The sequence below is a fragment of the Rana temporaria genome, chromosome 5 (assembly GCF_905171775.1).
Source record: "Rana temporaria chromosome 5, aRanTem1.1, whole genome shotgun sequence".
NCBI lineage: Eukaryota > Metazoa > Chordata > Amphibia > Anura > Ranidae > Rana > Rana temporaria.
The window spans coordinates 312,032,538-312,056,376 of record NC_053493.1 but is presented as its reverse complement, the minus strand read 5'-3'; the positions used below and the strand labels follow the sequence as shown (position 1 = coordinate 312,056,376).

The 23,839-nt window shown below is 43.8% G+C and overlaps 1 protein-coding gene across 1 annotated transcript in view; it reads left to right on the top strand.

Annotated features, from left to right (window-relative positions):
- Positions 1–23,839, top strand: part of CCDC178 (coiled-coil domain containing 178) — a 384,864-nt gene that overhangs the window by 108,659 nt on the left and 252,366 nt on the right. The window contains exon 15 of the mRNA XM_040354128.1: positions 16,282–16,395. Coding sequence (XP_040210062.1) covers positions 16,282–16,395 — 114 coding nt within the window. The remainder of the gene's footprint in view (positions 1–16,281; positions 16,396–23,839) is intronic.

Genomic DNA, 23,839 nt, shown 5'->3' with positions numbered 1-23,839 from the left:
GGCAGACTTGCTCCAGAGCCATGCTCTGTGTGTCCATTCACACACAGAGTGCGGCTCGGCCCTGCCCCCCCCCCGCTTTCTCCTCATTGCACTGGCTGTGATTGACAGCAGTAGGAGCCAAAAGCTCCCGCTGCTGTGTGGGCCAATGAGAAGAGAGGGACCTGGGAGAGCTCCTGTTGTCATGCACATCGCTGGATCGAGATGAGGCTCAGGTAAGTATAAGGGGGGCTGGGGGGGGAGCTGCACCTAGAAGATATTTTACCTTAATGCATAGAATGCATTAAGGTTTTAAAACCTTGAACCTTTATTCCCCAGTAAAGTATTTGTTGAAATGCTTTCCCCATCACTTTCAGTTTAGAATGCTGCTGACTCCTGCTTTGTCAATGCAGCTTCCCAAGCAGTGGACAGTCTACATTCAGTCTGTTGGCTTGGAGAAAGAAGGGGGGGCTGAGCAAGGGAGTATCATGCCACCCTAGGCTATGGGACAGTTTTTCCAGAAAAATTACAGCTTAGTGCTATGGTACCAATAAAGCCGGGCATTGCATCATACAGAGAAAGCATCATGATAATCTTGGCATTAATATATAAGCATCACCTTGGCTGTCCTCTTCAGATAGGGGAATCTTTCTAGCAACAATATAAAAATAAGAAAGCACAGAGGCCTAGTGCTTTACCAGATTAAAGTTGATTATAACAAGAAAATGCCAAATGGGTTCTCACAAATTTATCACAGATAAATGATGTACACAATGACCCCAAGTTGTAGAGAAGATAGAATGGAGAAATGTGTCACCATGACTAAGTCCTTAAGCAGACGAGTATGCTGACGCGTTTCAAGGGACGAGCCCTCTTCCTCGGAGCATCTGAAGATCCTAACACCTAATTCTAGCCATTTCCATACACCTCCAAATTAACTTATTTTTAATAGGTAATTCAGCATGAAACCTGCCTAGATTAAATATGCTGAATGTCATTGTTGAGCTCATCTATCTCAGCTAATAAAAATTATAGATGGAAATCTGGTATGTTAATCCAAAGACTACCTTACTTTCTAGTCACTGACCCAGCATAAGAATGCATGTCTGAAGTTTGTACAACCCCCCCCCCTTTTAATTCAAGGTCTGTAAACCAGAAAGACGGTCAGCAGTGTCAGCTTCTGTATTTCTCCCATGACAGATTTACTGTAACCTAAACCTAATCAAACTTGACCTAACCAATCAAGTTAAGCTTATCTAAATTCAATTTTTGTTTGCTTTAAATAGAGAAGAGAATGGTGCTTGCCTAGTGGCCCAAGTATTCTGAACTGATATATTTTAGCTTCTTACCAAGCTTGTGGGCCAAGTGATCTCTTGTAGACAGTGGTGGCTGGTGCCCAAAATTTTTTGGGGGGCACAAACAAACTGAAAAATTCTGAAAAAAAAAACACATCAATTGCAGCCTCACTGTGCCCATCAAACGCAGCCACTGTGCCCATCAAACGCAGCAACTGTGCCAATCAAATGCAGCCACTGTGCCCATCATGTGCAGCCGCTGTGCCATCAGATGCAGCCACTGTGCCCATCAAATGCTGCCACTGTGCCCATCAAATGCTGCCAGTGTGACCCTCCTGCCCGCTGGCCATCTGCCTGGCACTTACCCTGTCTCGGTGGGGCAGTGGGTGACAGTGACGAGCGCGGTCTTTCTTGCGTCTCCTCCTCCTGATAGATGTCCAATAGCGACACCTGTCGTTTCAGCCAATCAGGTGATGGATAACAGACCCTAACACCTGATTGGTGGAGAGGCGGTTCAGTGCTAGGAAAGCAAATATTAATTTGCTTTTCTAACACACCTGTGTGAACTGCGAGCGCCAGCCAACCATGGCGCTTGCAGGTCACCTTTTTTGACGCCTATTATTCATGTTATGCATTATTCTATTCATTGGTCATAGAGGGGGTGACTGGAGAGAGGGGGCGGCGCCCGTGCACCCTTATGGACGCACCGCCACTGCTTGTAGATCAAAGTTCACTCTTCTACAGTATGTGTTAAACCACCCAGCCTTTTACTGCTGCAGCTCAGATGATCACTAAAGCTTGGAAATCCCCTTACTGGAGCTAAAACAAGGTTGAGAATCACACAGATTATATTACATGAAAAAATAGAGGCTAGGATATCAGATAAGATGGAGAAATGCACAGCTATCTGGTACCCCTGGTTTATGCATCTCCCCAATATGTAACAGTTGTTTGCCAAATTGTTTTTTTATTTTATTTTAGAAGGCCTGACCACAGCCCTATCCATCCATCCCTCCACATGTACCCTACCATCTCTGTATATACTGTATGCACCCCTTTTTTACTAAGATTATTTTCCCCCTCCCCATCTTTTCCACCCCATGTCCTGAACAACATTTTTTCACCTTTGATTTGTTTTGTTAACAAAGAGTGTTTTTTTTCTAGTCATAAAGTCACAGACTGGTTAATAGATCAGGCTCGGCTAATGTTAATGCTACAAAAATTATATATTTATACCATCATCATCAGTGGCCAAAACGGCCGATTCACTGCTGGGTCACTTTTAGAAGTGGTGGAAGGGGACGCTCCCCTCGCCACTGTCCAGTGATTTTTGGGCTTAACTTGTGAATTTGAAAGCCTGAAAAATGATCCGGTGCTGATGGCGGCTGGGTACATAGATGAGCAAAGGAAAGATGGCCTCCGCTTATCTCAATGCCCTGTGAGGACTGGAGCAACATCATGACATCACTTCTGTTTCCCACCACATGTAAACAGGGCCTTTTTTTAAAACTGCTTCCTGACCAGTATAACTGTGGCAGGATGGCTCCCCTGATCGTAGCTGTATGTCGGCTCTATAAGATGCTGTAGCAGGCGCGCGCACCAGCAGCGTATCCCCAGAGCCGATGCGTGTGCCTGGCGGGCTTGTGACAGAGCAAGCACAGGGATTTGTGTGTGTAAACGCACAAATTCTGGTTCTGTCAGGGGAAAGGAGATTTCTCTTCCAGTCATCTCACAGTTAGAACACACCTAGGGAACACACAATTAACCCCTTGATCGCCCCCTAGTGTTAACACCTTCCCTGCCAGTGACATTTATACAGTAATCAGTGTCCGATCTGTCTGCTGCAATGTTGCAGTCCCGATAAAAATCGCAGATCACCCCTATTACTAGTAAAAAAATAATAATAATAATAATAAAAATGCCATTAATCTAGCCCCTATTTTGTAGACGCTATTACTTTTGTGCAAACCAATCAATTAACGCTGATTGCAATTTTTTTACCAAAAATATGTAGAATACATATCGGCCTAAACTGAGCAAGAAATTTTTATTTTTTTAAGAATTGGGGGATATTTATTATAGCAAAAAGTAAAACATTGCTTTTTTTTCAAAATTGTCGCTCTTTTTTTTTTTTTATAGAGCAAAATAAATAAATCGCAGAGGTGATCAAATACCACCAAAAGAAAGTGCTGTTTGTGGGAAAAAAAGGATGCCAATTTAGTTTTTGTACAACATCGCACAATCATCAGTTAAAACGACACAGTTCTATATCGCAAAAAATGGCCTGGTCATTAAGGGGCAAATCTTGCGGGGCTAAAGTGGTTAAAGAAAAATATCATTTTTTTTTCTTATCTTTGGCTTTTAAGGGTAGAGGAGAGATTTAAGATCTTTTAGACTGCAAATCTCTCCATAAAGAGGACCTGCCATGCTGTATTAATATTGCAAGATATGTTTACATTGCTTGCAATAGCAATATAAGTGATCAACATTTTTTTTTCAAAGAGTGTAAAAATGGAAAAGAAATTGTTAAGAGCCCCCGTCTCAGTGGTGAATGCGTACATAGGTCACGCCCACATAGGCAAATGTTGTTCGCACCACACATGTAAGGTATCGCCGCAAATGTCGGAGCGAGAGCAATAATTCCAGCACTAGACCTCCTCTGTAAATCTAAACTGGTAACCTGTAGAAATGCTTAAAATGTTGCTTATGGGGATTTTTAAGTACCATAGTCTGGCGCCATTCCATGAGCGCGCATAATTTTAAAGCATGAAACATCAGTAAACTACTACTAGAAAAAAAATTGAATTAGACTCCTTAATTTAACTTCTGGACAGTAAATGATGGTAAATCTTTTTTAGGTTTTATCTGCGTGACAAAGACATACCCATCCCCCCATCACCCCCCTCCCCAACTAAATCCCCCCTCCCCCCCCCTACCCACCCCCGCCCTTGACCATCCCACGACTCCACTATAAGAATTCATTCCCTTAATTGAAAAATGCGTTACTATTCCTCTCTCAGGTTTTCTGCGAACCTCCAGGACTTTTTAAATTCCAACCAGGGTACCCATATATCCTTTTCCCCTACCTTGTGTTTATAACTCCCGTATTTTAATTTCTCTCTCCTATAAGTGTCCTCTACGGAGTCGATCCACTCCCACACTTGCGGACTTTTCGCGTCTCTCCATTTAAGGGGAATCAATCGTTTCGCGGCGTTCAACAAATGAGGGATCAGTGAACCCTTATACTCCTTCTCTGGAATCTCCCCCCCATGAAAGAGAACTACCCATGGGTTATCTTCCACTTCTTTTTTTGTTATTACCTTTATCAGGGCCAAGATTTTTTTCCAGTAAGCTTTAATTTTCAAGCAGTCCCACCAAAGGTGTGCCATTGTTCCTCTTGACTCACAACCTCTCCAGCATTTCTCTGACTCTCCCCCTCTGAACTTTGCCATTTTGTCTGGGGTGGCGTACCACCTCGTCAAACATTTGAAGTTCATCTCGGCAGTTCTTACATCTACTGCCGAGGTGTGAGTCATTTTCAGGATTCTTCCTATGGTCGTTTTCCCCCTTGGGACCCCTAAGTCTGTTTCCCAATTTTGGATGTATTTAAGCGTGTCCGACTCTTCCGTTCTCAGCAAGTAATTATAGATTTTAGATATATTTCCCTTTGAGCTTTCGATGCTACACAATTGTTCCAATAAGGTGTAATCCTCTTGTGACCTCAAAGGATGTGGTAGGCGCTTGACGAATGACACTAACTGCAAGTATCTCCACTCGTCGAGCGCCCTAATTCCAGTCCTATATTTAATATCGTGAAGTGTCCTAATTTTGCCATCTAGTGTTATATCTTTTAACTGTGTTCTATTTGTGATCCAATTCCCCCCTACTTCTTTTGTCCCTGGGGTGAAATATTCATTTTCTTTTAAATCAATAAAGGGTGAGTTGAATTCTGTTTTTAATTGTTTGTGAAGTCTATCCCAGATCCTCCATGCATTATGAGTAATTGTGTGTGTTGAGGTGTTTAAGGATCTGTGTTGTGGTGGGTTCCAAATTAATCTCCCTAACTGTGCCCTCGCTAATGTGCATTCAATATTTATCCATCTTTTGTCCTGGGATTCTTTAGCCCATTCTATAACCCGTGAGAGAACCGAAGCATTATAATACAATCTGATGTCGGGTACCGCTAAGCCTCCCTTTTTCTTGGCCCGTTTTAGGATTTGAGCAGACACCCTGTGTTTTTTATTATTCCAAATATAGTTCATTATGAGGGAGTTAATTATTTTAATGTATGACGGTGGTAAGTGTATTGGGACCATTTGAAACTTGTATAGGATTTTTGGAATAAGAACCATTTTTACTACATTTATCCTCCCGAACCACGAAATTGGTCTATTATATATGTTTTTAATTTCACTTTTTATTTCGTTGAGCAGAGGGATAAAATTTATTCTATGTATTTTCTTGATGGTATTTGCCAGTTTTATTCCCAGGTATTTTATTTCTTTTTGCCATTTAAAATTATATTTCTTCCGCAGATATTGTTCTTCTTCTTTAAGAATGTTGATATTTAGGATCTCCGTCTTTTCTGTGTTCATTTTGAAGTTTGACACCTCACCATATTGTTTTAAGGTGGCTATTAACTTCGGGAGAGTGACTCTTGGGCTACTTATATAGAAAAGAATGTCATCTGCGAAAGCAGATAATTTGTGCTCATCTTCTCCAACCTCCATTCCGTATATTTCTGGATTTTGTCGAACCATTGCCAGCAGGGGTTCCAATGATAAGACAAAAAGAAGAGGGGACAGGGGACAGCCCTGCCTGGTTCCATTTCTCATCTCAAAGGGTGCGGATAAAGATCCATTGATCTTGATCCTGGCACATGGGTGGAAATAGAGCGTTTTGATCCATTTGATCATCCTTGGGCCAATTCCTATACATTCTAGAGTTTGTATCAGGAACCCCCAGTCTACCCTGTCAAACGCTTTCTCAGCGTCTACTGACAGGAATAGACCGGGGGTCCCTCTTTCTTTGATCTGCTCCATGAGAAGGCGTGCCCTAACCCCATTGTCCTTTCCCTCTCTCCCAGGTATGAAACCAACCTGATCTGGGTGAACAATGGCAGTCATCACCCCCTTCATTCGTTCGGCCAAAATTTTTGCATACAGTTTGGTATCTGCATTCAGGAGTGAGATAGGTCGGAAACCTGAGCAATTCGTATTGTCCTTTCCCTCTTTTTTAATGACAGTGATCGTAGCTGTTAATGCCTCTCTGCTCATCTCATAGTCTCGCCCCAACCCATTGAAATATTGACATAGTCTAGGGACTAAGATAGTACTAAACCTTTGTATGTAGGCCGACGTGAAGCCGTCTGGTCCCGGGCTTTTCCCTTTGGGAGTGTTTTTTAAGACCTCACTTATCTCCTGTTCAGTAATACTTTCCTCCATTCTTTCTACCTCATACTCTTCTATCTTCGGTAGATTAGTTTGCCGTAAAACTTCCCTGATCTTATCCTTTTTTTCGGCAGGGTCCCTGATCTTCTGTTGGACATTGTATAGTTTTTCGTAATAGCTTCTAAAAGATTCTGCTATTTTATTCGTTGCGTATACTAAGTCTCCATCCCCATTCCTGATTTTTTCGATAAAGTTCCTGGTTTTCTTTTTTCTTACCATTCTGGCCAGGTTTTTACTAGGTTTATTTCCCCAGACATAACTTTCACTCTCTACCCTGTCTATGAAATTCTTGGTTTCTTGCCCGGCAAGGGCTTTATATTCATCCCTTGTTAAAGTTAACTTACGGAGTGTTTCCCTCTTTTGGCCCTGTAATTTATGTTCCTGTTCCAGCCTATATATCTCCTCTTTTAATGTTTTTAGTTTACTCATTCTTGCTTTATTTTTCTTTGCCCCTTCAGCAATAAAAATCCCTCTTATATACGCTTTGTGGGCGTCCCACAGGGTTGCTCCTGTGATTCCCTCCTTGTCATTCTCCTGGAAATACCATTCCAATTCTTTCTGTACTCTCTCGACCACATCCTCGTCCCTCAGCAGACTTTCATCCAATCTCCACTCAGGAGGGATGCATTTTTGTATGGATGTACTTATTTTCATGGTTATAGGGGCGTGGTCTGAAAGCGTTATGATCTCACATCTTGCTTCGACCACCCTCTCCAAAAGTCTGTGGTCTACGAGGATGTAGTCGATCCTCGAGTACGTCCCATGCACAGGGGAAAAAAACGTATAGTCTCTTGTCTTGGGGTTGAAAATTCTCCAGACATCCACCATTTGGTTTTGTATCATTTGTTTTTTCAGTAGCTTAAGATGCTCACCATTATTCCCCTGAACATGGGACGTACTATCGAGGCCCGGGCACATGCAAAGGTTAAAGTCCCCCATCAACACCACATGTCCCTCTTCAAAATCTTTTAATTTTCTGAGTATTTTACTAATATATTTAGCCGAATTCACATTGGGTGCATATACGTTTGCCAGAGTGTAGTCCTGCTCCCCTAGTTTTATTTTTAAAAACAAGAACCTCCCCTCCAGATCATTCAATCTGTCCACCAGTGTGTATCTAACTCCTCTTGCAAATCCTATGGCAACCCCCCGAGATCTCGATGTTACTGTGTCTCCATAATACCAGACGGGATAATCAGATGAATATATCTTTATATTAGACTCTAAGGTAATGTGGGTCTCTTGTAGGTAGACGATGTCTGCTTTATACTGCGTAAGTTCGGCAAGAATTTTATGTCTCTTAATATGAGAGTTTAATCCTTTTACATTATATGATAAGAACTTAATATCTGTCATTTATCTCTCTTTTTTTTTTTTTTTTTGAGTTTGAGAAGAATTCTTGTGGAGTCGTTCAGATGGTCCCCCTCCCATTACCCTCCCTTCCCCCACCCCCCATTTCCCTCCCCCCCTTCCCCCCCTCCCCCTCGCCCCAGCCCCCCCTCCCTCCCCCACCCTGGCCCACTCTTGGCCTGGGAGCCGCTGGTAGAAGACTCCTCGCCTTCATCCTTGGCTCCTCTTTCGTGGTGGTATTCGGGGCTCCTCCTTGGCCCCCCCTCCCCACCCCCTCCCCCCACCTCACCGTCCCGCTTCTTAAAGTTCCATGCTAGACAGAGCCAATCTAATCGACCCAATCAGGGAGTTCAGGAATTGTTATTTCCATTTTAAGGCAAAATACGTTCAGTTCCTCCGGGTACCTAAGTCGTGCTGTTTTACCCCCCTTTATACCTATGAGGCACGCCGGGAATCCCCATTGGTACTTAATATTTTGTGCCCGCATCAGTTCTAAGAGGGGTTTCAAGCATCTCCTCCTTGCCAGTGTTTCTTTCGCCAGATCGGAAAATATTTGTAAGTCTGTGTCTCTATATCTCAGGGGTGGTTTTCCCCTAAGCCTGCTCCATATTTCTGCCTTATCGACGTAATTCCTGAATCTCACGACCACATCCCTTGGGCCGTATTTTTCCATCTGTTGGGGGTTCCCCACTCGATGCACTCTCTCTATCTTAAGGGGCTTAGATTCTACTGATCTCTCTAGCAGAGGGTTAAAAATTGTATTCATAATGCTTCTAAGGTCTTCATCCTTTTGTTCTATCAACCCCCTGATTCTAAGGTTCTGTCGCCTGTTGCGATTCTCCTGGTCCTCGATCCTATATGCCGCCAGTCTCTGATTTTCAGTCAAAGCCTTTACTTGCTCTTTCAAGGAGTTTATTTCCTGATCCTGCTCCTCTATTCTCTTTTCCGTCTCTACCACTCTTTCACGGAGTCCTCCAAGGTCTATTCTTACCTTGTTAATTTCTGTCCTTATGATATTTTCCATGACATTTTCCATCCTCAACAGCATTGCGTTCATCTCTGCCTTTGTAGGGGGCTGTGTATCTTGGGCTAGCTCCTCTGCATTATTTTGCCCTTGCTCGCTTTCTAGTGTCGTTTCACCTATAGAGCTCTCCGCACTACCTGCTCCTACACCTTTTTTTGTATCGATCTTCTTCTTTTCAGTTTTTTTTGCGAGTCCTGGGCTTTTGAGGCTCCCTTCTTGAGTCATATATTGCTGTATGGAGCTATTCCCCGTTTTATTCTTAGTTGGTTTTGTAGTGCCACCCCTCGTCGATCTATCCATTTTGTTGGAGGGTCTAATTCTCTTCCCCAGTTTGGAAATGTTTTTTTTTTTTTTTTTTTTTTTTTAATATAATTAGAACCCTTATCGGCCCACAATCTCCTTCACCGGTGTATGCTCCTGCCTTCCCTTAACTACTACTCAAACCCTGAGAAAGTAGATATTTTAATAAGGAGAGGGCCAAAGGAAAGCAGGGGGCCCGAACTGAAGGGAAAGGGCCAGGGGCAGAGCAACAGAAAAGAGGGCGTTTACTGCTTCAAGCAGGATTACTGGGGCTACCGGATTCTCTTCTTATAAGGGGAATACCTACAGTGTCTTTACAGAGTTATCTCCTGTGTTGCAGCAACCCAATTCGTCCTAATTGTTCCAGAAAATGAGGGAGATGCTTTGTGTCAGAAAGGGTCTTGATAATCTATTCACTGTCCCCCATTCATCAAAACTGGGATTTTCCAGCTTCTCATAATCACGTGTGCGTCTTATACCGGTAATATCTAGAAAAATAATATATTTATGACCACCCTTCACCAGTATGAATTTTCCCTCAGAGCGCTAATTCTTCAAAGCCCAGGCCATCGGAATTGTCGTTATTTCAACTATATGAAGAGCAATTAGGCAACTCACAAGAGGAGAGATCAGAAATTATATCACCCTTTAAATTGTCCTCCTATTTAACTCCACAGACCAGCCTGAGCCAATCGGAGCAGTTCCATAAAGTTCTATTCAGTAAGGACAGGGAGCCAGACTCTTAAATAAATCATAAACAGCAAGCAGTGTAGAGATATTGCAACAGGTGGAGAACTAAATTAGTCCAGATATCATACCCCTCAGATATTCCCTCTATTACTTCATCCTATACCAGTATGAGTTATATGTTCAGTTACATTTTATATTCATATTCCCTTCAATTGCAGCTGTCACGGATAACAAACCCAGTAGAGGACTAGCATCTAGTTTTTGTCCAATTTTTTACATCAGAGGGCACCTTATGGGGTATAAGTGTACGTACTTCTGGAGGGCAATGTCATAACAAACGGGGGGGGGTCACGGGGGGGGGACCCGATCAGACTCGGCTCTACTGAGCGCCTCACCAGACCCTTTGGTTATCCTCCTGGACCGCTGCCCGGCTGCGTGTCTCCGGTGGGCTTATGGGCTTCTGAGAACCCCTAAGGCATGCTCAGGTTGCTAGTCGGCTTCCTTTCATCCAGCGCTGAGTGCGCAGCAGCTTTGGTTTCTCCGGCGCAGCGTGTCCAGCAGGGACTCGTCCGCCGGCGCTCTTCAGGTAGAGACCCCTGAGTATGTCTGGTCCCGGGCGGGGATGGGATACCCGCTCGTTCCTCGCAGAGTCCGGCCTCTCACGCTGTAGTCTGCGGGGCCACGAGTGGAGCTGACGGGGCCTCAGAGCGGCGTGTGTCTCCTGCCGCCATGGAGCCGTCCGGTACCTCCCACCTCACTCACGCCACATCACGTCCTCATCGTGAGCTGTCTACCGACACTGACAGTCGTGCTCATCATCCACTATCTGGACCATGGTAAATCTTTTTGTCTTTGATTGCAAAAAACATTTTTAGAAGGCAATATTGCCAAAAGAGAGCCTAGCTTATTCCTCAAATACCAATGTATGTATTGTTTTGGTATGCTTTTATTGGTTTTTATTGTTAGGTAATGATAACATTCTTGCCTAACAAACAGACTGTTAGAGAAAAAATCTTGCCAACGCCAGCCTCCGTCCTGCGCACATGCGTGGTGGAACAGCGATTCGGCGCATATGCGTGCGCAGGTTGGTAGATCGGCGCATGCGCGGTCCGGTAGACCGGCGCACGCATGCGCACGACCACGCCAATCGGAATCCTGGCGGGCCTATATAAGACAGCTCAGACACCATTACAGGTTGCTGGTTTGTTGTCAGCTTCCTGTTATACCTGACTTCCTGTCTACCTGTACCTGAACCTTTCTTGTGACCCGGATCGGCTCTCCTCTCGTGGACCTAACCCCTGGCTTGTTTCTCGGATTTGCTACTTGTCTCCAGCCCCTGACCTTCTGCCTGTACCTGGGATCTGTTACTTGTCTCCAGCCCCTGACCTTCTGCCTGAACCTTGGATCTGCTACCTTCTTCTGCCCCTGGCCTGTTGTCTGGACTTATTGAACTGACTTCCTGTTGCTTGTGCAGGACCCTCGGCCTGCTCTTGCTGACCTCCCTTCTGCCTGGCTCTTACGGCTCAGCACTACCAAGATCCACCTTCCCTGCTGGTAGCCAGTGCCTCTTCGCGCCATCTTCCCTCTGTCTCACCTCCAGGGGACGGAGTGCACCAAGTCGCAAGGGTGAACCACTCTCGACATCTCGGCCTTGGTGAGTACATACCTGACACAGGCCCAGAGTGGAAATTTCAAAATTGCTTGGCCCATAAGAGGTATAAAAGTATGAGGGCTTAGATGGTTAAACAAAAGCTTTAACCCCAAACCCTTGACTCTTGCTCAAACTCTAACCTAATCCCTAAAACTAACTTAACTTTGGTGCGGATCTGTCATAGTAATTTTGTGTACCTTAGTTAAAAGCTGAACTTTTACCTGGCACACTGGAAGTTGAGTTCCCTGTGCTGGTTTGAAACTTCCAATCAGATTACAGTTGACATTAGATGCGCACTTTGTGGCCTCATCTCAGGCCCCGTACACACGACCGAGTTTCTCGGCAGAATTCAGCCAGAAACTCGATCGAAGCTGTATTCTGCCGAGAAACCCGGTCATGTGTACACTTTCGGCCGAGGAAAGCGACGAGGATCTCGTCGGGCCAAATAGAGAGCATGTTCTCTATTTCCTCGTTAGTCAACGGGGAAACTTGGCTCGCCGAGATCCTCGGCGGCTTCACAAGGAACTCGACGAGCAAAACGATGTGTTTTGATCGTCGAGTTTCTCGGCCGTGTGTACGGGGCCTGACAGTTCAAATTTGTGTTGAGTTCTTTTGACAGCGTTTCTCTAACATTGCTCCATGAACAAGTCATATTTCAGTGCAGATGCATTTAACAGGGTGGTGATGAAGGGCAGAGAGCTTCCCATCTGCTAACAAAGCATTAGCACTGCCACTAGAATGAGGATAGTATCTTGCAGTGTGTTAAAGGGTATCATTTTGCAGACACAAAACAAGTGACTGAAGTGAAAGCAAGTACAGATTTTCTGGTCTGGCAGACCTTTAGTAAATCATCCCCAATTGTATCCTAGTTGAACTTCACTGCTTTGGTAAAGATACAAGAAAAAATAAAGTGCAATGGCAGTAAAAGAGCAAGTGATTAATTAAGTCTGCTACTTTTATCATTTTTTTTGTTGTTGTTGCATTTTGTTAATTTTGATACCTTTTTTTTAACCATTCGTATAGATCAACCATTTGTAACGATTTGTAACCATGGGTATAGATCAGTGTTTCTACCAAGCATATCGCAAGCAAGATATTTTTATTTCACAGTCATGTAATCAGACAAACATAAAACATTAGTGGACGCAATTTAGTTTTACTTTGTAGCCTTTGGATAATGGTGGTGTCAGTGAGTAATGTTGTAGGCTCTTCCCCCCAGTAAAATATAGAAGTAAAAAGTGACAAAGATCACATCATTAGTCTTGTAGAGTAAAGGGGTGGGGATTGAGAAATAGATCTCTGTCTTTAGCTTTGAATCTTATTTCTACTTTGTTTTCAAATTAGCAAATATTCTTCTTGTTAAAGGCAGTTGTATAGATAGTGACAATCAAAATATGAAAGGTGAAATGTTTAGATTTAAAAATGATTTTCTTTCCCAACCACTTTTTTGAAACATTTTAAATATTAAAATATTTGCTTTGCACCACTCCAGAACCAAATGTGAACTAGTAAGTTTCCTTACCATTGTCATATTCAAATAGCCTATAGACATGCACTCAGCGAAATTATTAAGAAAATAATCTCTTCTGTTACATATGCTTTCCAGCTTACCTTAAAGTGATTGTAAACCTTGATTTATTTTTTATTTTTTATAATAAACATGTTATAATTACCTGCTCAGCGCAATTGTTTTGCACAGAGCAGCGTAGATCCTCCTCTTCTGGAATACTCTGCTGGTGCTCTAGGCTTCTTCTTTTCTGCAAGGGCTCCCCTAGGAAGCCACTTCCTAGAGGGGCACTCAATCAGGCTCTATCCCAAGCCACCCTGTTCCCTTGTCTATCCCAAGCCACCCTGTCTGCATCTATAGATACAGTGATGTTCTGCTCTTCCCCCTGCTCCCTCGCCACAGGATTTGAATAATAGCAGCAGGAGCCAATGGCTGCAGTCTGTCCTCACTGGGAAGAGTTTAAATCACTTCCTGTCTGTACAGGAAGTGAAGGCATTCACCAAAATTGGGACAAAGACCACAATAAATAATGTAAAGTGGGGGTGCTCAACCAGTGGACCGGGGGCCAAATGTGGCCCGTGGAGCACTCTGATATGGCCCTCGACCTCCTGCTCTGGGATGGCGGGTTAGCAAGCCCAGATTGCAGGTTTCCGACCCTATATCCCAGAGCATCAGTGTTGTGAATGAAGCTAGCGATGTAGTATGCGGCTGCGGAGCAGAGCTACATAAGCCGTTGCTTCCTGTATAGCACTGGCTTTTTGTCACAGGCGGAGTGATACCAAATGCACTCTGCCTGGGACAGCAACAGCTGGTGATACCTGAATGGAAGACTGTGAAGGTGAAGGTAAGCTTAGTACTAAAATCACAGTGTATGTATGGGCATATCAGTTCTGCAGTAGTTACTGGGTACTGGGCTGCTTTGAAACTGATCTGCAGGTGCAGCGCAGTGAACTTGTAGGTTACCTGCACTGAGCCATAGACTTCTGTTATTACCTGCGGGTTTGGTGCATTTTCTGAAAGTGAACCACACCTGCAGGAAATAATAGAAGTCTATGGCAAAGTGCAGCTAACCTGCAGGAAAGCCACAGTGTACTGTGCTGCACCCGCAGTGTGGGTAAACCGCAGCTCATCAGTGTGCAAGAAGCCCCTTTCACGTGATGAGTCAGACCCAATCGGACCCTCCCTTCACCTCTATGTAGTGGCAGATGTAAATAAATGGACTTGTGTCCATTTACACCGACATACCTCCAACCGATCTCTGCATATGCAGAGGAAACATGGACCTGTCATCTGCCCGCTCTGCTCATTGTGGCCCCCGACCAGTTATAAAGTCGTTTATGTGGCCCTTGCTCTTCAAAAGTTTGGGCACCCCTGAGTAAAGTATAACTAAAGACAAGACTTTTTTTTAAATTTGGATATAGTCCTGATAAGAAACACAGTCTGGTTTTAATTGCAGTGTGTTAGGGAAAATCCATTTCTAGATACACTGATCACCTATGTCCCTGGGAATGAAACTAAGTGTATATCCAAAATTTCAAGTTGCTACTAAAATAGAAATGGAGAGGACATTTTTCAACAAGGACACTTGTTTTAATGACAACTGTGTAAAAGGGGATTTCCCTCACATTGGAAAGATGTTCTCTCACATAAAGTAAATCGGAAATTTGCCTACTGAGATAAGTCCTCTTTGCAGTGAGGTGATCCCCCTTTCCAAAGTAGGGGACATCTATTACCCTTTGCAGACATCTGGACTGACAACATCTCTAATGCCTGAGTAAAAGATGTGTTATCTGAGAGCTACAAGTTAGCATTTCAATCACTGATTCTACCTGCATCAAGTTAAATCTTCCAACCTTTCTACAAAAACAGATCCCAATGTTGCCCTGTTCAGACCTCCTAGTTCAAGAAGTCATTGCAGTAATTCAAAGTTTGTACTCTACTACCTCCTCAACATTTCCTGAGGCAAAGGAGCATTCCCCCCATACTGGATCTCACAGAGGTCATTGTTTGCATTTGCGTGCAAAACATTTACATGGAATCCAGCAGGCTCCTCATAGCTTCCCTTTACATATCCCCAATTTTACAACCTACTAGCGCTACCCATGATTTGCTGTGGGCACACAACACTCAATTTATAGTCCTTCAATTTAGTCTTTTTTTTGTGCACCTTGGGTTCCCCAAGGTTCAAGCTATGGTACTGGCCTTTTTACACTTAAAGGGCATACAGCTTGTAGGATATCTGGACAACTTCCTGCTAAGAGAAGAGTGGGTAAAGACACACAGGGGGGGGGGATTTACTAAAACTGGAGCACCCGGAATCTGACGCAGCTATGCATGGTAGCCAATCAACTTCTAACTTCAGTTTGTTCAATTAATCTTGGACAAAAAAAACAGGAAGATGATTGAGTTCTATGCAGAGCTGCACCATATTTTGCAATCTCCAATTTTAGTAAATACACCTCATAATGTCTGCTTGACTGTCCATACTGTGAACGTTTAGTTAGATCCTGAAGCTTTGGAAGTTAGTGCTGGAACCAACACATTGCTTGGAGTTTTGGGGTCTAATTCTAGACCTTGCACATACCTGGGGTGACATTTTCTCATCTTGCACCAGGCAAACTATGCTTTCCAGGTACAATAGTAAACCTTTCACAACATGGACTTGTTAGCTTTTAGAAGCATGGGAAGGATCAAGTTCTGCCCGAGAAAGAATTGCAGTTTGAAGATGTAGGCATCTGACACATCTAAAAGTATTAGATGATGAATATCCTAGTGGCAACCATAACTCTGGAAGTGAGTGAAGATTCCATTCAACAAATGTGGTATTGGTAGGTGTAATACAGTACATGTATTCTAACTTGCTGAGCTTGTGCTCCAGAAGTCAGCTTTCTAGTACAGGTTTTTAAAAATGTGCTCTATTTTTATAATTTAGCTCAATCTGGTCTAGCTGGCTCTTGTACTCACTACACGGAGTTAAGTTGCATTGTAGACACATACATCATTCACTAATAATTATTTTATGCATTTGTTTTCTTTAGGAGCTTAGTAGTATTCGCCAGAAGAAGGAGCAATGTGATGAGAAGTTCAGTACGACCAGACAGCAATTAGGGTACCAAAAAAGAACACTGGAGCAACAATTAAACAATACACAGGTAAAGGGGCAGACTTATTTTTTGGTTTTTTATATACCAAGAAGATTCTGCAACACAAATGATTAGATCATTGACAAGCAACATATTGATTTTCAAGAAATCTCGGTCATCACATTTGGCACAAATTATATCTGAATATAATGTAAATTTTTGCGTATTTTGCATAATTTACAACTCCTTCTAAAATATTAAAATACACCAATATTGGTAAACACTGTAGGAGCTTTAATACTCTTTAATAAGGAAATCTTGCTAACAAGTGCAGAGGAAAATTATTGAAATTTTGAGCACTAAACCAATATTGTAAATAAAATAGAATATTTGAGTTTTGGTGAAGTAGCACATTGTATATACAGGGGTTCTTCAGGTATAAAGCCCCATAAGAGCACTTTTTCTCTGGCTACATAACCTAACCGATGTGCATTTGCAGTAAAGTAATAATTCTTTCTATGAAAAAGAGGTTTATGAAGTTCATGAAGTCCCTTGCCTCTAACATTAAGACCTCTTTCACACTGAAGCTTTTTTACAGCGTTTTAGCGTTAAAAATAGCGCTATTAAAATGCTCATAAAACGCTCTCTATGCATCTCAATGGACCCTTTCACTGAGTCCTGCAAACAGCATCTTTGGAGCAGCTTTTGAAAGTTTAAAAAAATGCTCCAAAAACACCCCTCTCCATTGAAAGAAATTGAAAGCGCTGTAAAAATGCCTTGCCCTTTTACGCTGAGGCGTTGCACTGACGGGGCGTTGAAAAAAAGTCCTGAAAGCAGCATCTTTGGAGCAGCTTTTGGGCGCTGGAAAAAAACGCTCTAAAAACGCCCCTCTCCATTGAAATGAATTGAAAGCGCTGTAAAAACGCCTTGTCCTTTTTACACTGAGGCACTGCAAAAACGCCCTAAAACGTTAGAGTCTAAGCGGTGCTTTACCAGCATTTTTCGGGCGCTGGCAGTGTGAAAGGGCTCTGAAAGCACTCAGGCTTTCACATTGGGATTGCAGATGAGGCTTCGCCTGAAAAACGCTCGAAAAACACTTGAAAAACGCTCGAATAACGCCCGAAAAACGCTCGAATAACGCCCGAAAAATGCCCCAGTGTGAAAGGGGCATTAGACACATGGAAGGAAAGTAAAACATTAAAAATAGGCCTGTACCAAGACACATCTGATGGGTTTTTTTTTCCCAATGCAATAAGAGCTTCTCTTATAGATGTATGGTAATCGTAAAGGATGGATACAGACAAAACATTTTTTAGGATACCAAACCCTGGACATTATATTGGCTGCTCTACTGCATGGAAAGGAAAGAATGTACATGTGTTGAGAAGGTGCATTGAGTACCATCCAGATATCCAGAATCGTATCGCATCAACATATAACAAGCACATTACTGCATCACAACCGTGTAAGTAGAGTCAAAGGGGTTGATTTACTAAAACTGGAGAGTGCAAACTCTGGTGCAGCTCTGCATAGAAACCAATCAGCCTTCATTTTTTTGTCAAAGCTTAACCTCTTGACCACCGCCCCATGTCAAAAAGACGTCCTCCTTTTTAAAGTTGAATATCTCGATAACGGCAGCAGCTGCTGCCACAACCGAGATATTCATCTTTGCAGGGGGCGGTGGTGTACACGATAACGGCGGTCTCCGCGGCGGATTCGGCGCGAGATCGCCGTTATCGGTGGCGGGAGAGGGCCCCCCCCCCTCCCGCCGCTCTCCCGCGCTCTCCGCCGCTTACCGGAGCCGTCGGTAGCGGCGGAGGGGATCCGATGTGTCCGGCAGCTGAGCGGGGACGGGACTGAAGGAGAAATCTCCTTCACCCGTCCTCATAGCTCTGCTGGGCGGAAGTGACGTCAAAACGTCAGTCCCGCCCAGCCTCTTAAAGAAACATTTTTTTTTTTGTCATTTGAAAAAATGACATTTTTTTTTTTTTATTTTTTTTTTTGCATTTAAGTCTAATTATGAGATCTGAGGTCTTTTTGACCCCAGATCTCATATTTAAGAGGACCTGTCATGCTTTTTTCTATTACAAGGGATGTTTACATTCCTTGTAATAGGAATAAAAGTGATCAATTTTTTTTATTTTATTTTTTTCAGTGTAAAAAATTATAAAACTAAATAAAAATAAATAAGAAAACCAAAAAAAAATTTTTTAAAGCGCCCCGTCCCGACGAGCTCGCGCGCAGAAGTAAACGCATACGCGAGTAGCGCCCGCATATGAAAACGGTATTCAAACCACACAAGTGAGGTATCGCCGCGATCGTTAGAGCGAGAGCAATAATTCTAGCCCTAGACCTACTCTGCAACTCAAAAAATGCAACCTGTAGAATTTTTTAAACGTCGCCTATCGAGATTTTTAAGGGTAAAAGTTTGACGCCATGCCACGAGCGGGCGCAATTTTTAAGCGTGACATGTTGGGTATCATTTTACTCGGCGTAACATTATCTTTCACAATATATAAAAAAATTGGGCAAAATGTATTGTTGTCTTATTTTTTAATTCAAAAAAGTGATTTTTATCCAAAAAAAGTGCGCTTGTAAGACCGCTGCGCAAATACGGTGTGACAAAAAGTATTGCAATGACTGCCATTTTATTCCCTAGGATGTCTGCTAAAAAAAAAAATATAATGTTTGGGGGTTCTGATAAATTTTCTAGCAAAAAAATTGTGATTTTCACATGAAGGAGAGAAGTGCCAGAATTTACCTGGTGGGCAAGTGGTTAATTAAGCAAGTTCGAAGCTAATTGGCTACCATGCGAAAGCTGCACCAGATTTTGCACTCTCCAGTTTTAAAAAATCAGCCCTAAAGTGTATTATCGTTCAAGTGTGCTTGAATTTTATATAAAAATATGTACAGTATCCTGCAAAGGTTGTAGCCACTTCTGAAAAAAGGCTGAAAAGTGAGAATACTTAAAAAATAAATAAATAAATGAATAGTCTTCAGTGCAAAGTTATACTTACCTGCTTTGCCCAAGGGCATTGCACAGAGCAGCCCCCTACCTCCTTTTCTGGAGTCCGCCGCTTGTGCTCTTCACTCTTTCCCTCCTGCATGTTCCCCCATAGCAAGCCACATGGGTGTGCTCATCTGCTAGGCTGTGTGCATATATAGACTCATACAGCGTGGTGTGGCTCTGCCCCTCTCTCCCTCCTCACGGGATTTGACTGACAGCAGCAGGAGCCCATGGTTCATGAGAGCAGGGAGAAGAGAGAACAAATCTGCAGATGGGCATAGCACTGGAAACATGGAGGAGTCAGGTTAGTGTAGGGAAAAGGGGAGGGGGTACAGATAGTGGAACACATAAAAATACAAGTTGACTAAATCAACCCCAACCTAGAAGGAACCAAACTTTATTGGCTCAATATGGGAGACCACACAAAATTATAAAACATAATACATTTTATTGTATGCATTAAAATACATGGATTAAAGTACCAGAATAAAATGCCCCAATGTGATCCAGGTAATAAACACAGTCTAAGGTATTTGCCCTACTAAGTCCTCGTACAGACGAGCGGAGATTTCAGTCTGATGGTTGTACACACCATCAAACCGAAATCCGGACAGACAGCGCGGTGACGTGGCCGCGCCGTCGCCGCGACGATGACGCAGCGACGTGCGCGACCCTGGAATCACTTTGACGCATGCGAGGGATGGCGGCCGATCGGACATGTCCGGTGAGTCTGTACAGACGACCGAACATGTCCGACGGACATGGTTCCAGCGGACATGTTTCTTAGCATGCTAAGAAACATTTGTCCGCTGGAAACCTGTCCGATCCGCCGGACATTTGTCCGGTCGGCCGTACAGACGACCGAACATGTCTGCTGAAACTGGTCAGCGGACCAGTTTCAGCAGACATGTTTGGTCGTGTGTACGAGGCCTAAGGGTGCCAGAAGTCGATGCATAAACAGCATGTACGGCAAAATAATAGCTGTAGAAGTAGAGTCTGTTGATTTATGGTCAACAGGTCAACGTTTCATCAAATCTGGCTTCCTCAGAACCCAATATAATAGCAGGACAGCAATCAATATGGCAGATCATAGGGCATCCAATTAAACAACCTGGGGGAGACAGGGGCATGAGGACCCAACTCCACATGGCGGGATGAGTAGGTATACCAATGAATTATAAGAAGAGCATACATGTAAGGGGGCAGAGGGTGCACAATGAACATCTGTCCCTGACAACGTCTAGTGGAGACAAAACGCATTGGTCAAGGCTATTGACTGTGATGTCACACCTGCCTACCTCACCTCTAGCATGTGGAGCGCACACTAGAGATTTCAGAAAGTAGGGCATCGGGGGCCATCATAGCTGCACAATGGTCCTTCTTTCTGTTGCTCTGTACTATGTACCCCATGCTTATTAACATGGGGGAAGGGTGGGATCTGGGGGACCCCTTGTGGGAAGAGACCCTTTTCCTCATCAGTATGGGGACAAGGTGCTTCAGGGGGAGTCTCCCTGCTCCAACGACCCCCCCCATGTTGAGAGCATGCTCGCTTGCCCCCCCCCCTTTTCTAGGCTTCTGGGCTGCATGCTTTTGTCTGGTATGGATTGGGTGGGGGGACCACACTGTTCGGGTCTGATATGGATTTTAAGAGGAACCCCATGCCATTTTTTTCAGAATTTTAAAAAGCCTGCAATTATTTTGTTTACATTCTGCTGTCAGCAGGGAACCCGGATGACAGCACATGAGTCATGGTCATTAAGGACGTGGCAGCGTCAGCCCACTCCTTAGCAACCAGGGAAAATCAAACATGTTTCTTAAATATCACATGCCTGGACCACTACCTAAAGTGAAAGTAGACAGACCTTTCTAAAGAACCCGGCAAAAACGCAGTGACGTCATCGCGTAAGACGAGCATGCGCTTGTCACATTTGATGCCGTCGCCGCCATCTTGCTTCACACTACCGATGCGTGGAAGCTACTGCGCATGCGTCAAAGTCATTTCGAGCTTGCGCGAAAACACTCTCGGGTTTCTCGGCAGCAAAACTGCCAAGAATCTTACGACGAGAAAATAGAGAACATGGGCAGTTTTCTTGTCGAGAATCCTGAAAGCGACGTACACACGCTCGGTATACTCGGCAAGAAAGCTCTGCCAGCAGTTTTCTTGCTGGTTCTTGCCGAGTAAACCGAGCGTGTGTACGAGGCTTTAGGTATATGTTAATTATTGATATTTACTGATATACGGGATATATTGCTTATTATGTTGGTTTACAATTAGCGCAGCACCATTTACACTGGAACTTACCCTCGGGGTACATTTCTGCAGCAGGGAGTTGTGGAGAGAGCATGGATAGATAAGTATAAGGTAGGGGTATATTAGGGCGCACTGTCACTTTGAATTAGTAAGTTAATATGTCTCTTTAATTTGTATTCATTTGTCCAAGGTTTTAGTTTGCATGTGAATTTCCATGTTCTTTTAGAGGGTAACTCCACTTTTGTGGGGGGGAATTATAAACAAAGAAAAAAATATATTACAATTGCGACATGCGTAATATTTATTGAATATTAATAAATAATGACATTTCCTTTACAATCTGCAGCTTTGTGATTTTCTGTAAAATGCAATATGGCAACCCGGAGTTGCTATGTGCACAGAGTGTGTACAGAATGTCCCTTATAAACATAATTTCTTGCTTGTGTGATAGGCTCACTGATTTTCCCAGAAGTCTGCACTAAGATACAAATCAAATTTCAGGCAGCCCCTGCAGCAAACATGTCATTTTTGGTGAGATACTCCCAATATGAACACACCTAAAGGGATGCAGGCCCTGTTGAGTTCCTCATTAGTGTCCTATAGATGCAGCAGCTGATTGATAATTATGAAACCACTCCTAATAGACTCACTTTTCCACATGGACACAGAGAAACACAGAGGGATTTCTTCAGAATAACAAAAGGTAGGAATCTGCAACAAAGTTTGGTAAAATCCTTGTAATGTGCATAGATCACCCAGAGAGGGATGCTTTTTTTTCCTCAACAAAAGTGGAGTTACCCTTTAACCACTTCCCGCCCGGCCTATGGCCGATTTACGTCCGGGAAGTGGTTATGAAATCCTGACAGGACGTTCTAGAACGTCCTGCAGGATTTCATGCCGCGCGCGCCCGTGGGGGCGCGCATCGCGGCGATCGGTGATGCGGGGTGTCAGTCTGACACCCTGCATCTCCGATCTCGGTAAAGAGCCTCCGGCGGAGACTCTTTACCACGTGATCAGCCGTGTCCAACCACGGCTGATCACGATGTAAACAGGAAGAGCCGCCGAAGGCTCTTCCTCACTCGCGTCTGACAGACGCGAGTAGAGGATAGCCGATCGGCGGCTCTCCTGACAGGGGGGGTTAGCGCTGATTGTTTATCAGCGCAGCCCCCCCTCGGATCGCCACACTGGACCACCAGGGATGCCCACCCTGGAGCACCAGGGTGGGCAAAAAAAAAAAATGACAGAAAAAAAAATAAAAAAAAAAAATGACAGAAAAATAAAAAAATAAAAAGCATAAAGAAAAAAAAAAAGATGCCAGTCAGTGCCCACAAATGGGCACTGACTGGCAACCTGGCAAAAATCAGTGCTGCCACCCCAGTGTCCATCAGCGCCACCCCAGTGTCCATCAGCGCCACCCCAGTGTCCATCAGTGCCACCCCACAGTGCCCATCCATGCCCAGTGCCCACCTATCAGTGCCCACCTGTGCCACCCATAAGTATCCATCAGTGCCGCCCATGAGTGCCCATCTGTGCCGCCTATGAGTGCCCAGTGCCGCCTATGTGTGCCCATCAGTGCCGCCTATGTGTGCCCATCAGTTCCGCCTATGTGTGCCCATCAGTGCCGCCTATGTGTGCCCATCAGTGCCGCCTATGTGTGCCCATCAGTGCCGCCTATGTGTGCCCATCAGTGTCGCATACCAGCGCCGCCAATCAGTGCCACCTCATCTGTGCCCGTCAGTACTACCTCATCGATGTCCATCAGTGCCATCTCATCGGTGCCCATTAGTGCCGCCATATCAGTGCCCGTAATTGAAAGAGAAAACTTATTTACAAAAAAATTAACAGAAAAAAATAAAAACGTAATTTTTTTTCCAAATTTTCAGCCTTTTTTTAGTTGTTGCGCAAAAAAAAAAATCGCAGAGGTGATCGAATACCACCAAAAGAAAGCTCTATTTGTGGGGAAAAAAGGACGCCAATTTTGTTTGGGTACAGTGTAGCATGACCGCGCAATTGCCATTCAAAGTGCGACAGTGCTGAAAGCTGAAAATTGGCTTGGGCGGGAAGCTGCGTAAGTACCTGGTATGGAAGTGGTTAAACTATGCTTGATAGACATAATGTAGTGGAATTTCTTTGTACAATTAAAAGAAAAAAAAAGGAAATCTTTACAGCAGTTATTTTGAAGAAATTGAAATTGTGCTGTATGACATTAGATAGGTGTGTCTTCTAGTGGTTACTTGTATTTATACATGAAAAAT